General features: G+C 53.0%; 1 protein-coding gene across 3 annotated transcripts in view; it reads left to right on the top strand.

The window, feature by feature from the left end:
* Smad3 (SMAD family member 3) overlaps positions 1-13,527 on the top strand; it is a 110,936-nt gene extending 97,409 nt beyond the window's left edge. Inside the window, exons 6-10 of one of the 3 annotated variants that reach the window (XR_003376937.1) lie at positions 4,465-4,677; positions 5,402-5,539; positions 7,511-7,655; positions 9,723-10,774; positions 11,041-13,527. Coding sequence is in view for 2 of the 3 variants with exons in the window: in XM_026779146.1 (XP_026634947.1) it covers positions 4,465-4,677; positions 5,402-5,539; positions 7,511-7,962 (803 nt within the window). In the remaining variant the exon portion in view is untranslated. Of the gene's footprint in view, positions 1-4,464; positions 4,678-5,401; positions 5,540-7,510; positions 8,047-9,722 lie in introns of those variants that run through there. The other 2 variants (XM_005347784.2, XM_026779146.1) reach the window with 2 other exon arrangements.
* Positions 13,528-14,207: the final 680 nt, after the last annotated feature.

Genomic DNA, 14,207 nt, shown 5'->3' on the forward strand with positions numbered 1-14,207 from the left:
CCACAGGGGTCTGGTTTTCAGCCCCTGCTGTTTGCCTGACTTAGTAAACTTGTCTGAGGTCAGAGCAGCTTCTACTCCTTCCTCCGTACGTCCTAGCTCTTTGCCTCAACCTGGGAGGCAGGGTGGAGTGAGGACCCAGGTGCTGGGGCCATGGAAGGCCAACGCCCCCCAGCACAGGAGATGGTGCTCTAGTAGCTGGGCATGAATTACTTTGCATGAGGGGAATGTCTCATGTCACTGGTACTGGCCCTTGCAGGTCAGGGTCATACAGATGGGGATGGACTCTCCAGTGGAAGCAAACAGCTAAGGAAGAGACAGCCAGAAGGGCTATGGGGTCAGAGGGTAGAATCTTCAAGACTGAGGCAGAGTCACCCTTCATGGGTGGGGAGGGCCCAGACTAGCCAGGACATCTCTGCTTTGACCTCAAGTACTGTGGTACCCACCGTACAGACCTTTACCCATCGCCTGCCTGAGGTTCAAGAGAAAGCTGACGTGCCCCCCTCCTCCCCTCTGCTTCTGCCGACTGGAATCTTTTGCACATGTTTTTAATAGGCACCCCTTAATCCAAGTGTCGCCTTCTGGGTTTTATTCTGTTTTCTTTTCCTTAAACAAAACACAGAGTCTGTGCCAGCTTGGAATGGGGCTCAGAACTGAAGCCAGCCAATGCGTTAGGCTGGCCAGGGGCCAGCGGAGAACTGAGTGCCCCATGCCAGTTGAGAAGCCTGGCTGACACCATGCTGGTGGAGGTGGCGGCCCTGATGGCTAGTGCGGAGGTTTCGTGTCTTCATCACCTCCGCTCTGGGAAGAGATTAGCAGGGATTGGGCTGAATGGAGTCAAGGTCTCCTCTAACATCCCAGGTGTGTGGAAGCCTTGGTCTAGCAGAGCAAACCCATATATATTCCTTGGGGTGTCATCCATGGAGCCCCCAATCTCCTGCAGTCTTGCTGCCAGACGGGCCTTTGAACAGCAGCTCTTCAGAGCCTCTGTAAACCACTTCTGCACTTATTGGGGGACTCTGGGACCTGGGGTGTTCTCACTCGGGGAGGGAATGGCATGGTGGCTGGAGCAGCTAAGCCCATGTTGGCTAGATCTTGAAGCACAGTTTGTCCAAACCTTGGTAGATCAGGAAGCAGAGCATGGAACCAGAACTCAGGGCAGGCTGTAACCCTCCAGGCCTGCATCCAGGGACCTACATCTGCCAGCTTGGCCCTGTGTCCCAGAGGTTTCATAACCTCCTTAACAGCAGCGCCAGCTAGGGACCCAGTATTCAATTGTATGAGGCTAGGGGGCACATTGTAGGCCCAAACCTTAACGACTCTGTTCCCTTTTTGTTTTGATCTTCTAAGAAGCTCAGAGTCGAGCTGAGTGCTGTCAGTGGCTGCCATCACATTCTCATACCAGCCATGGCTCTTGTCTCTCCAGAGTCCTGACTTTTTCTAGAAAAGATTTGTGGGGGGTGGGAAGGGCTACCATTGCAGGGGGAAATAGTAACTATACTTTTTACTATACACCCGCTGTAGCAAAAGTGCCTGAAGGAAAAGGCCAGGGCTGATAGGTGGGGAGGGAGGGAGAGAGGGAACTCAAAGGCACAGCCTTGCAGAGAATTAAAAGGGGGCTACCCTAGTCAGCCCTGTTTCTGAGTCAGAGAAGACAGGCACCCTTTGAAGTGGCAACCTTTGAGCTGTGCCCTGGTGCCATGACATAGCTGCTATGAGTCCGGAAGGCGTGTCCATCTGAGTCCAGACTCTCTACTGGGTTACTTAGGGTGCCTGCAGGGAGGCGTCACAGAGGTGTTTGGGGGAGGGAGGGTATAGATCTGCCTGGAAGGGCTGCTTTCCATGAAGCTTCCCCTTCCCCAGAACACTGTTCTCCCAGGTATGACAGACACTCTGGAGAGTGTGCCAGGCTTTGTTTGGATCAGTGGTGTCACTGTTCCTGGGAACCTTAACACCAGCTCTTTTGTGCCTGGACTAAGCCCACGAAATCCTAGGCAGGACTTTGGAATTTGAGGGTGAGGACTTTGTTATACATGTTACTAAGGAAGCCAGGGATGACCTGGATCAGCCAAAGCTGTTGCCTCTTTAGGTTGAAACATGGCAGAAACACAGGGACTAAGATGGCCAGCTTTAGCTATCTTCTAGAACCATCCTTGATATAAATGAGGAAACAGACCAGAGTGGAAGGTCATGTCCCCAGGGACACACTTCAAGGTAGGTGACCCTTGGGCAGTAGCAGCTAGCAGCACCAACAGGTCACCTGCCCATTTTAAACTTTGGCTAGCACTGGGCTTTTTTTTTTTCTTTTTTTAACAAATTGTCCAAAGCAGCATAGCTCACATTCTAGTGGCTAAATTGTTTAGAATCTAGCTTATCTCATTGGAATGTGGAAGCATGGTGCAAGGCCAGGACCGGACGTGGCTGCTGTGGCTCAGTCCAGCCTCAGGAGCCAGGGGCACAGGCCACAGCTGCTCCTGTCTCGTCGCTCCCCTTCTCTGCACGGCAGCTTTGATCCTCTGCTTCCTTCCCCTCGGCCTCTCGCTCAACCGCTCAACCACCATGAGAAGAGAAGGAGGGGAGGAAGCTTTGCCCATCTGCATCTGGAAGGTCAAGACAGGACCAGGGTGTTCCCAGGTTCCTAGGCAAGGTTATTATCGCTGTTGGTACCTTATACTGTTTGCTGCATGCCCATCTATTACTAGAGTTAGCTCAGGGAATCTACCAATAGCTCCAGTGGCATAGAGGATGCGACCATGGGCAGGGGCAATGCAGAGCCTGACACAGGGAGCGTGAATGAATTATTCTGAGATCTGGTTCAGCATAAAGGGCGGTGGCTTTTTGGTGGGGAGTGCTTCCAAACCCCTGGAACACATCTGGCAGTGTCTGGGAATGGTTTTTATTGTCAGTACTTGGGAGGATGAGGTAAATATATGCTATTAGTATCCAGTGGCTTGGAGGCTGAGGATGCATTTGACCATTCCATAATACCTGGCCTGCCTTTCTCCCAAGCAGTCATCTGCCCTAGCTTAGGGTATGCTGACCCCGCAGCTGGCTCTGGCAGTGTGCACTATGTGAAGATGGGGGCTATGTCCCCGCCTCACTCTTACAAGGATCATTTACTTTGCACTGCAGGAGATCCTGGCCACTGTACCACCAGGGGCCATCCAGGCCCTCCCCTGTGGGCAACACAGCTTCTGCTGTTCTTTTTGACTGGGCACTTAGGAGATACTGAGCACAGGTCCCAGCAGCTCTCTACTTCAGCAGACAGGATTCTCAGGCCAGTGCTGAGCCATCCCTATTCCCTTCTTACTAGAGCCCCATGCACGGGAGGAGAGGGGACTCTAGGACCTCACAGTGAGACAGTCACTTACGGATATTAGCCCTCACAAAGGCACACACAATCACCAGGAACACTTGAGAATATTCCAGGTTGGGGTGTAGGTCTGAGATGGGTGGCCACGGTGAGCAGGGCTTGAGGCTCCTCCCCAGGGCCAGCAGGGCAGCTACAGTGGGAGGAGCATCTGGGGGTGGTGCCCAGCGCGCATGAAGTCCTGCAGGAGGCTGTAGGCTTCTGAGGGAAGAGCTGGCAGAAGCCAGCCTGCTGAGGGGACGCTGCCAGCAGCATGCTGTAGAGGTGTGCGGGTTGGGGCAGGGCTGTTTTAACTCTACATGGGTCCCAGGGCATGGAAGTGGAAAGCTGGGCTATTGAGAGGACTTGACTTCTTTTGAAGCAGTCCCCAGCTGTCGTAGGAGAGAGTCGGCCCTCATGTGGTCAGTCTACCTTGAGGAGCACCTAGTCGAAGCTGTACAACCACAAAAACAACAACAAAATCCTCAGAGCTGCTTTGTGTCCCGTCATCCCAACAGCTGGCAGCCACATCAAGATGGGCCATGGTTTCTGCTGTGACAAATGGTCAGTCCTGTTCCGGATCCTGGTCTGCATGTTCACACATGAGGTGCTGCTGCACTCGTGAGGCCACTGTGGCCATGTCATTACAGATGCCAGAGGAACAAACTGCTGCTCCTCAGGCCAAGTGGCACCAAAGCAAAAGCCCTTTGGGAGGCAGAGATTGACGTGGGCTCCTCTGAGGATCCCAGAAGAGAGAGTAGGAGGTGACTTTTAAAGGTGGCACAGCCCCATACCACATCCAGAGCGTACCTAGGGCTGCTCATAGTGATACACCTGGTGCCGGCTGGTCCTGACCTGATTCGTGTCTGGGCTAGCCTGTCTCCAAAGGCTGCTTCTGTTCACAGGAAGGCTAAACCCTATGGAGCAGGGTGTGTGTAGGCCCAAAAGAAAAGGACCCAGTACTGCTTCCCTTGGAATCTGGCAGGGTCTCCCTCAGACCCTGAGGACCTTAGTCCCTGGTATGGCAATGGAAATTGGGAGGAGGGGGCAACGAAGGAGAAAGTCTTTTAGATCTTCTGTAGGTACCCACTGACCCGGCACACTCCATGTCTCTGCAGACCTACAGCCAGTGACCTACTGTGAGCCGGCCTTCTGGTGCTCCATCTCCTACTATGAGCTAAACCAGCGAGTTGGGGAGACATTCCACGCCTCGCAGCCATCCATGACAGTGGATGGCTTCACTGATCCCTCCAACTCTGAGCGCTTCTGCCTGGGCCTGCTGTCCAATGTCAACCGGAACGCAGCTGTGGAGCTCACGAGGCGGCACATTGGTAATGGGTCCCCACACCCACGGCTGAGTCCTGGGGACACTGAGACACCCGCCCCCAGCACCGAGTACCGTGGGACCTAGATGAGAGGAGGTGGGAGTGTGGAGTAGGCAGTGTATAGATATGTCACCTGAGCATACACACAGGACTTTGGTCTTCAAGTCCAGCTGTTTCCTTGCACTCTGGGCCTCCCCTAAGCATAAGGGGACATCCCCCACTGGGCAGAGCTCAATGTTTACATAACCGCTGGAGTGCTGAGCCAATTGAAAATTAATTCCTGTCCATCTGGGTTGGATTTAGGTGATGAAGGGAAAGCAAGAGTTGCACTAGGGAGCCACGTGAAGCGAGGTCCCTATGGCAAGGAGCCAGAGAGGGCTGATGTCTCAGTAGCACCCTGGCTTCACCAAAGCACTTCTGTGCCCGCTGTTGGGGGTGGGACTAGAGCAGTGGGGTGGCAGCAGCTGTCCTCACCAGACACTGGCAGTCACCACTGAGGTAGGTGATTACTGCTGTCCTCTACACAGAAGCTCAGGCTGGGACTGGGCACAGGCTCCTTCCCTTGCCACCTATTTCAGCTGCTTTAGGAACCCCGAGCTGCCCGTCACATTCTCCCACTTGGCTTTAGGCTGGGCTCTGGGCTTCTCTTATCTGGAGCAGCCCCCTCCCCAGCTAGCCTTGTTGCCCTGTGGGTCGGTCTCTCTGACCCAGTGTCTCTTGACTTCCCTAGGGAGAGGCGTGCGGCTCTACTACATTGGAGGGGAGGTCTTTGCAGAGTGCCTCAGTGACAGCGCGATTTTTGTTCAGTCACCCAACTGCAACCAGCGCTATGGCTGGCACCCTGCCACCGTCTGCAAGATCCCCCCAGGTAGGTAAGCCCCTGAGGTGCTGCCTTGGGCCATGGCCCCTGGGGCTTTTTTGCCTTTCCTCCACATTGGTGTCTGCATTGTTGACACTCTGTACCTGTCTGTCCTCCTGTACCACGGAAGCTCACGAGATCAGAGCTAATCTCTAACCCAGGGCACCCTCCAACACCCACGGGTGTGCACTGGTGTCTTTCCGTCAGCAAACAGAGGAGACGCAGGGTCTGTGGCAGAAACTGGAGCGGGATGAAGAGTGGACAGGGATGCTCCTGCACGCACAGCTCTTATAGACCCGGGCTATTCAAGATGAAGACGGGGAGTGTGACACAGGGCGCTAAGACCCAGGCCAGCAGCTGATAGGGAGAAATCAGGGAGGGCACCCTGGAGGAGACATTAGGTGCCAGGAGAGCTGGGGTAAAGTTTGTGAGGGCATGCGGCAGGAAGGACACTGCAACAAGGACATAGAAACGGAGGGCGGGATACTGGCTGGAGGCGCCATGTAAGGCAGGAGATGGTTAAAAGGCTTTCTGGGCCTTGGGTGAAGGGAGGAAGTTTGGGGTTTATTCTGGGGAGTTGAGGGTTTTCTGAGGATGTCTCCTGGACCCCAAGAATGTCCAGGCTTGGACTCCACCACGGCAGAAAGCCAAAACACTCCTCATATATATAGCACGTGGCCTGTGTCCGGGCCATTGCTTGGGATATGTGTAGTGTGCTTAGCAGGTGACGGTGGAGTGGTGGGATGTGGCCGGGTAAACCAAAGAACGCCGAGAATTTCAGCCAGGAACGGAGCTTTGCTTTGGCAGCTTTTGTGGTTTCATTCACAAAGCACACTCACTTCTCTGAACTCACTCTTCCTCTCCAGTAGCCCCTGGGGCTCGAAGAAAGGCTAGGGAGAGAATTCAGAGTGAACCACGCATCTAAGTCCCAGAGCTGGGAAGAAGCCACGGAAGGCTGGCCGACTAGTCAGTCGGGTGTTCAGTCTGTTGGCTCGGCTGGGGTGCAGCCCTGAGAATGGGTGTGGACTGAGCCTTGTTCTACCCACCCCCCTGGGAGCATGCAGGGGTGGAGGTGGAAGCTGGGTGGTATTCCCAGCCTGCCACCTACCCTGTCCACCTCCATCCCTGAAGGCTGAGGGGTCTCTGGTAGTGTCCTGTCAGCTTAGGGACGGTCAGGACCCAACTCCCCACCCCCACCAGACACACCGGATCACAAGGAGAGGCAGCACAGTCACAAAGCAGACTGGGTCTCTGCTGGTTCTCTGGTTCCTGGCATGGACTTTGGCCTTTATTTTCTGGGTCATGCTCTCTTGGCATTTGGGCAGTAGGATTTCAAACAAGGTTTATTTTCAGTATTATTTGTGCCTGTCTCTAGCTGTATTGTAGAGAATTAGGTATATTGTTGTTGTCGCGTTGGCCCAAGCTTGAATGGAGAGGTCACCATGTGACTCAGCTCTCTTCCTCCACCCCAGCATGAGGCAGGGCCATCGGAGGAGCCTAGAGGAGGGTGCTTTCGACTCGAGAGAGTATCCATCCTTGTGTCTGTAGGTCCCACACCCACCTCGCTGCCCATGCCCTGCTGCTATACCAGTGAAGGAGCACCTGTGTCCAGGTGGCTACTAAACCACAAGGCATTGGCCACCAGGCTCAGGTCCCTTGCCTCTCTGAACCAGAGTCCTGCCTCAGCCTCTCCAGATGATCCCTGTGTCATCCAAGCCCACTTCCAGGCTTCCTTCTTAGCATGTGGATACCCCAGAGCGGGAGGAGGTAGCATCTGTGGACCAGCCTTTGGTGCCCCTTGCATGTGCATCTCCCTGCTAGGGGTGTGCAGATCAAGTGTAGGAATGGAGAAGGCCCATCCTTGCATGAGCACAGAGCAGGTGGCCACCAAGTGGAGCCACCGTTTGCCACTTGAGGCGAGTGAATCTGGTCACTTGGGCGGGCCCAGGATTGCTGTATCTGACTGACTGTGGTTGGCAGGCTGCAACCTGAAGATCTTCAACAACCAGGAATTCGCTGCCCTCCTGGCTCAGTCTGTCAACCAGGGCTTTGAGGCCGTCTACCAGCTGACTCGCATGTGCACCATCCGAATGAGCTTCGTCAAAGGCTGGGGCGCTGAGTACAGGTCAGTGACTGAGTTGCTTTTAGCAGGTGTTGGGGAGGAGCCAACTCTAGGCCATTGGCCTAGGTCCTCAGGGATCAGGGAGGCCAGGTATGGAGGCCAGGTACGGTGGCATAGTGGCTCAGCACTTCTCCAGCTTGGTCAGCATTTCCGGGCTCAGTGTGGGGACACTGGAATTGTTCTTATAGAGATGTGGGAACTAAAGCCTATAGAGAGAAAAGAACATGCATTAAGTGGAAAAGACAAAGACATGTTCCATCCTGGCCTCTCCTGTGTTTTTAGTCTCTCTGGGGACAGACTCTCAGGGTGACTGGCTCCCTGACACTACCACTGGCTCCATCACTATTAAACTCAACAAATGAGATTTGAGTGTTTATAAAGAACAACAACAACAAAAAAAAAAAAAAACCCATTCCAGTTAGCACTTAAAACATGGCACCAGTAACAGCCAGGCCTACCTGGTCTACTCACGAGGCCCTCAGACCGTCTAGACTTGGGCTAATGAGAATCTAGTCTCCTTTCCCCATAGTGGACAGGAGCATTCTCGGAGTCAGGGCCACATCCCTTCTGTTCCATGCCTCCTCCCCAGCTCCCAAAGCAGACAGACACAGAGGTACCCACACATCAGCTGCAGCCAGCGCCTTGCGAGTTCCTCGCCCCTTCTCTTCATTTTTCCAGATGTTTGGAATCAGTTGTTTTGCAGTCATTCTGCACCCTGGCCAAACCCATTTCAATACTGGCTCCGGGCCACCGTGCGTAATGAAATCCCGATGAGCGTGACTTATGGAAAGTCGGACTCCCAGCAGAGGATGGAGGTCAAATCCACCTTCTCTGTTTAGCTCTCAGAGCTGCTGTTCTTCCGGGGATGCCTCATGGTGCCAGTGAGCCAAGCACTTTGGGCCCTTTAATCTGAAACCCAGGGAGGGCAACCAAGCAAGAACCCAAAGGGTCAGACTGTGGAAGAACTTCCAGGCATGTTCTGATGACCCGGCCCAGAGGTCTGGCTGGAGAACTGCCTGAGCCAACCTTTTAGTCCAGGATTTACATCATTTAGGAAATGCAAGTGAAAGGTTAGAAAACTAATTCTTTAGAGCAAAATCCCCCAAGACAAAGAACTGGGAGGCCCATGGTCTTCAGGCAGACACCCCAGGCTGAGTGGACTCTCCCTAAGTATTCAGGCGAAGCACTTGATGATCAAAGAGGGGGACTCTCGGGATAGTGGCCCGGGATGTGCTGGCAGAAGCCCCTCTCTAGGGCACTGTATCACTATGCAGGGTACCATGCCAGCACACCCTGTCCTACACAGCTCGCTGCGTCACTGCCGCCTGGCAGCATGGCACAGCAGCCGAGTGGCGGGTGCAGCCCCTTCCCAGAACAGACATGCCCTCCTGCATTGTGGGCCAAACAGAGTAAGGTTTCAGGCCGGTTTTCTAAAGCAGCTGTAAGTGGGCCTGCATCCCAGTCCTCACCTCCAGCTGGCACCCGCATGTGGCCACAGCAGATAGCCTTTGCTCACTGGAGGCTTCTGGGAGCTTGCCTGCGAGCTGCGTCACCAAGTAGTCTGAATTTAGACAAAGTGCTCTGGAGGAAAAGAAATGTGTGGTGTGCCTTGGTTTTTCCAGTAATTGTTCCCCGGCTAGCTCTGCTGGTAAGATTTTCCAAAATAAGCTGTAGATGGGATTATAGCGGCACACTGGGGCCTGAGTATGTGGGCTGTCAGCACTTTGTGAAAACACCCTCCATCAGACAGACAGGCGTGACAACTGTGGGGCTGGCCCAGATTTGGGGAGGGGCTGCAGGTAGGTACCCAGGGGCAGAGCTGGGAGCCAGGAAGACCTTCATTCAGGCAGGCCATACATGGGGGCCTGTCACAGTCCTCCTTTAACTCTGAGACCATCTCCCTCCAGCAGAACCTGACTCAAAGCCATCCTTGGCTGCATTATTGGTACACCTCTTGGCAATATCTAGCACGAAAAGATCTCTGGCTTGAGGCAGCAAAAAGCAGTGTCCTGACTTACATGTGTCCTTCTGGACATTTTAAAGTCTCACATCTCTTCCCTCTCTCTACAGAAGACAGACAGTGACCAGTACCCCCTGTTGGATCGAGCTGCACCTGAATGGGCCCTTGCAGTGGCTGGACAAGGTCCTCACCCAGATGGGCTCCCCCAGTATCCGCTGTTCCAGTGTGTCTTAGAGATACTGGAAGTGGAGGGAGTGGGCGGGGGAGGGTGGGCTTGGGGAAAATGGCCTTGGAAGAGAACGCCATCCAACTTGTTTTTGTCAAAGAAGACAACAAATTTCTCTCAACTAAGGCACCAACCTGTTTCTGAAACCACAAAAAAAAAAAAAAACAAAAAAAAATTCCCAGGGATGATTTTATGAACAGCTGTGTCTGCATACATGTGCCCCAGTTTGAAGCCCAAATTGTGGCTCCTGATCTGGTGGCTTGAGCTAGCAGGTGGTGTGTCGCCATCTGACTCCTGTTCAATGTCAGAGAGCTGGGATGTGACCGTCAAAGAGGGAAGTGCCTTTCTCAAGGGCTGGAGTGTACCTTTGGAAGAGCATCCTGGCTTTCGGAATCCGTGGATAAAAACTTCAATGGAGCATGCCCTGTGCCACCAACTTCCACACAGAGGGTGTGCCTGGTGAACCGGATGGCCTACAGTGGCACTCTCCCCACCCCCAGAATGCAGATGGGAACATGCCAGTGGGTAAAGCTGGTGAGAGCCATTTCTTCATTGTCCTTTCTCCCTCGGAAGGACCTGCTGAAGCTCTGCGTGGATGGGATGTATAGTTGTTGTCACAGTGCTCTCAGATACGGATGTTGTCCAAGTGTTCCCAGAAAGCGGAGAGGGCAGTGGTGGAGCGCATGTCCGAGCGAGGTGGCACCATACTGAATGTGTCTCTGAAAGCTGGCACTGTATTCGGATGCATATGGTGTGCTGGTTTACGGAGCCAGTTGCATTAATGAAGTCACCTAGCACAGGCTCTTTGCAATGTCTTCTGTTTTATAAAGACAATGCTGTGTGTGTACATTGGCTGGAAGACCAGAGCGGATCCACCAACTGCTGCTTGCCCTGAGGTTTGGAAGCTGAGATTTACAGAAGCCAATTCACCAGAAGGTAAGACATCCCCAGGCAATCCGACAGGGGCAGATGAAAAAGGGCTATTACAATTATTTTACACCTTGGGAAATTGCAGGCTTGGCACAGAGAGGCCTGTCATCTTCACTCTGGGATGTAAGATTCCCCAGCTTTGGTAAAGGACTGTCACCGAAAACTGCTGCAATGATATTGTGCAGTGAGCACCGTTCCCAGTGGCAATGACAGAGAAAATGAGTATAAATTACTTCAACTGGAAAAAGAGTCCCTTTTCCCTGCTTTTGTAGACCACAGCACACAGGATCGCTACCTGCAATTGGTACTTTCTTCTTGGCTGCTGCTTCTGTTGTGAAATGACCATCCACGTTTTCGTATGGATTTCCTGTGGAAGTCCTGTCTTGTTCCAGAAGGGAAGAAAGTGCACCCTCCAATGTGACCAATCTTCTGATGCTTCAGAGACTCTGGGGCACATTCTGGTGTCTCTCCTGCAGACTCTTTTGGCCTCTGAAGCTCTGGGCAAGATGTTTCCAGTAGGCACGCTGTTCCCCAAGCCTCCTTCAGACACCTCCTCCGCAGGCTGCTGCTACAGAACCCAAAGGCAGTCCTGAATGCCTCCTCTCCTGAGAGGGCACAGACAGTGGGTGTGAGCACTGTGCCAGGCTTGAGACGGTCTGTGGACTGCTGCTTCAGACACAGGAAGTCCTTGGAACTGCCTGCATGTCACCCAAGCTCTGAGTCAGGCCCAGCACAAGGATGTTCTAATGGCTCCTACTGAAGCCATAGTTCATGGGGACCTGTCTTGTCTACTTGCTGCCCAGTTCCCTAGGGGCTTCCATCTCATCCCCTAGGTGCCTGGCCAGAGAAGAGCTCCACGCAGCACCAATGGAGCCATCCATAGCCTGCTCTGTATCTGGAAATGCACGGGAGCCTGCAGTGCTCAGCGGACGGCTACTCTGCTGCTCCTGGGAGGCACAAAGTTGAGAGTATCTTTTTTTTTTCTCTTCTTGCCAAAGGTTACTTCCTTGGCCCCCTTGCTTTATTGGCCAGTCGCTAGAGGATGTACAAGGAAATTCTAGGCAAGTACTCTCTGCATCCTGGAAAATAAAAGGCTTTGGAATCTAGAAAATGCCACTCCATCGTGGAGAATACAGGTCCTTTGGGTACGAGTAACCTAAGTGTCCTCCCAAGTTAGCTTTCCATCTTGTCTTGTACGGACAGCACTTCTACTTCTAAAGGACAGCTGGAAGTCAAGAGGAAAGCAGTGCAGCTGGCTGCTGTGGCCCCTTCAGGTGCCCTAATCGCATGTGCTGTGCCAGCCTCGGGTTTCTGCTGACACTGACCCCATGGCTGGCGCTGGGCAGAGATCCTCCGCTTCAGCAGCCCAGGGAGCTAACTTTGCATCCTGCTCCTCCAACTTCACTTGGTGTGTGTGCAGGTAGCCCAGCCGTGCGGATTACAGGCCTGTGCTGGCATGTCATTGCAGCTGGCCACCTGCCAGGAGACCTGTGGAAGACCTGGCATCTCGAGAAAAGCCTGGAGTGCACAGCAGGGACTCTTAGGAAGAACAGAGGGAGGGCAAGGCTGCTGGCAGACTTCTCCACTGTCCTGAGAGTGTGCTGTATTTATTTTTATTGTCAGTGATTCTTTGCCTACCCGTTAATGTATTGAAATGAGCCGCAGTGCTTCAGGGTGCTGTGGTCTTGCTCTTCTCCTACTTGCTTCTCAGAGACGGGATATATTCCAGGGCTTGATGTCTTCACTCTGACCACAAAAAGGTTTTCTTTAAGTAGTGTGTGTGGTCACACATGTGCCTGAGTTGTCTGGGGCAGAGGCAAATATCCGACTTCATTCTTAGAAAAAAATCAGAAATGGCAGCTTGGGGCTAAGTCCCTGAGAGGCTGGAAAGGCGCCTGCACCAGGAGGGCCACAGCGCTGCACTGTATTCTCGCTGTGTGACTAAGTGGCTAGATGTTTGTGCCTTTACATTAGCCGGAGCCTGGTTGGAACGCACTTGTATTTCCCATGAGTGGTCAGTGTTCCAATCACTTGGCCTCTTTTCAGCAACTTCCCAAGTGGGCAGGAAGCCACACACCAGGATGCAGGTCAAACATGAAGGTGTGCATTGCTGACGGGGGTACTGGATGGAGAGGAACATGCTGATGCATGGTTATCACCTTCGGAACAGCCCTTGCAGCTGGCTCGTGTTAAGACAAAAGTGATGTTTAGCATTCTGCTGTCTGCATATTTATGTAACAAGTCCTTAAAGCCATTCAGATGGATAGGTATTTAATTTCTTAAAGACTGTTGTGAAGGTCTCTCCCCCAGGACAGCAACGGGCAGAGCTGGAACACAGCCAGCCCTGAACACAGATGGAGGCTGCAGTGGCTTTTTTGGCTCCTGATCCACAAACATCAGACCAGACTGGGTCAACAAGTGGTGGCATGCGCGAACAGGCCGCTCTAGTCAAGCCCAGGCCCTCGAGAGTGAGCATGTCCTCTGCGCTGAAAACTTCACATAGAAATTGGAGCCATCTTTATCCCAGAAGCCTTTGCTGTTGCCAGGGCAGGTGGGCTGGTGTGGACTCTCGTGTGGGGATGCCTGGAGGCTGAGGTTGCTGTCATTATTCAGCCATCCAGGCCTTTAGTATCTTTGTAAAAAGCATGTATTTATAGTGTTTTAGATTTTTCTAACTTTTGTATCTTACAGCATTGTACCCAATGTTAAAGAGCCGTGTCCCCTCTTCTTATAAGCGCCCTTCTAATAAACTTTTCACTGTAAAGCTCCTGGGGCAGGAGAGTAGTCTTATTCCTGCTGCCGTCTCTGGATAGACGGACTTAAAAGGGAGCCCCGGTGAGGTCCTGGGGGCTTCAGAACTCAGCAAACGCAAATACTACAACACTGTGCCTGGCCCCACTGCCATGGTCTTCCAGGAATACCTGCCCTCGCTTCCTCACCAAGGGACCACACAGGACCAGCAGGGGTCCCTCAGATATGACACGAGTTCCACAGATACATACCCCTCTATTCCCCCTCACCAAGGCATTTGGCAAGTGACTGCAGGCTACTACCCCAGCCTCCAGCCCTGCCACTGCTTCTGCTGGGCCTCCCCAGGCTGTCCTTTGCCATAGTGTCGCTGTGTCCCCCGTGCCACTATATCCTCACAGAGACACACAAGAATTACAAGACTCTCAGGAGGCAGAGGCAGGCAGATCTCTGTGAGTTCAAGGCCAGCCTGATCTACAAGTGCTAGTTCCGGGACAGGCTCCAAAGCTACAGAGAAACCCTGTCTCGAAAAACAAAAAAAAAGAATTACAAGGAACGCTGTAACTCCCGAGATGTCACTCTGAATCCTAAATTCAAAACAAGAATGAGACGTCGGCTTCTGTCCCGACTGAAGCTTCAGGACATGTACCAAAAATACCTGCCCCATCCCTCACTGAGGATATGTACCAAA

The sequence above is a fragment of the Microtus ochrogaster genome, chromosome 5 (assembly GCF_000317375.1).
Source record: "Microtus ochrogaster isolate Prairie Vole_2 chromosome 5, MicOch1.0, whole genome shotgun sequence".
NCBI lineage: Eukaryota > Metazoa > Chordata > Mammalia > Rodentia > Cricetidae > Microtus > Microtus ochrogaster.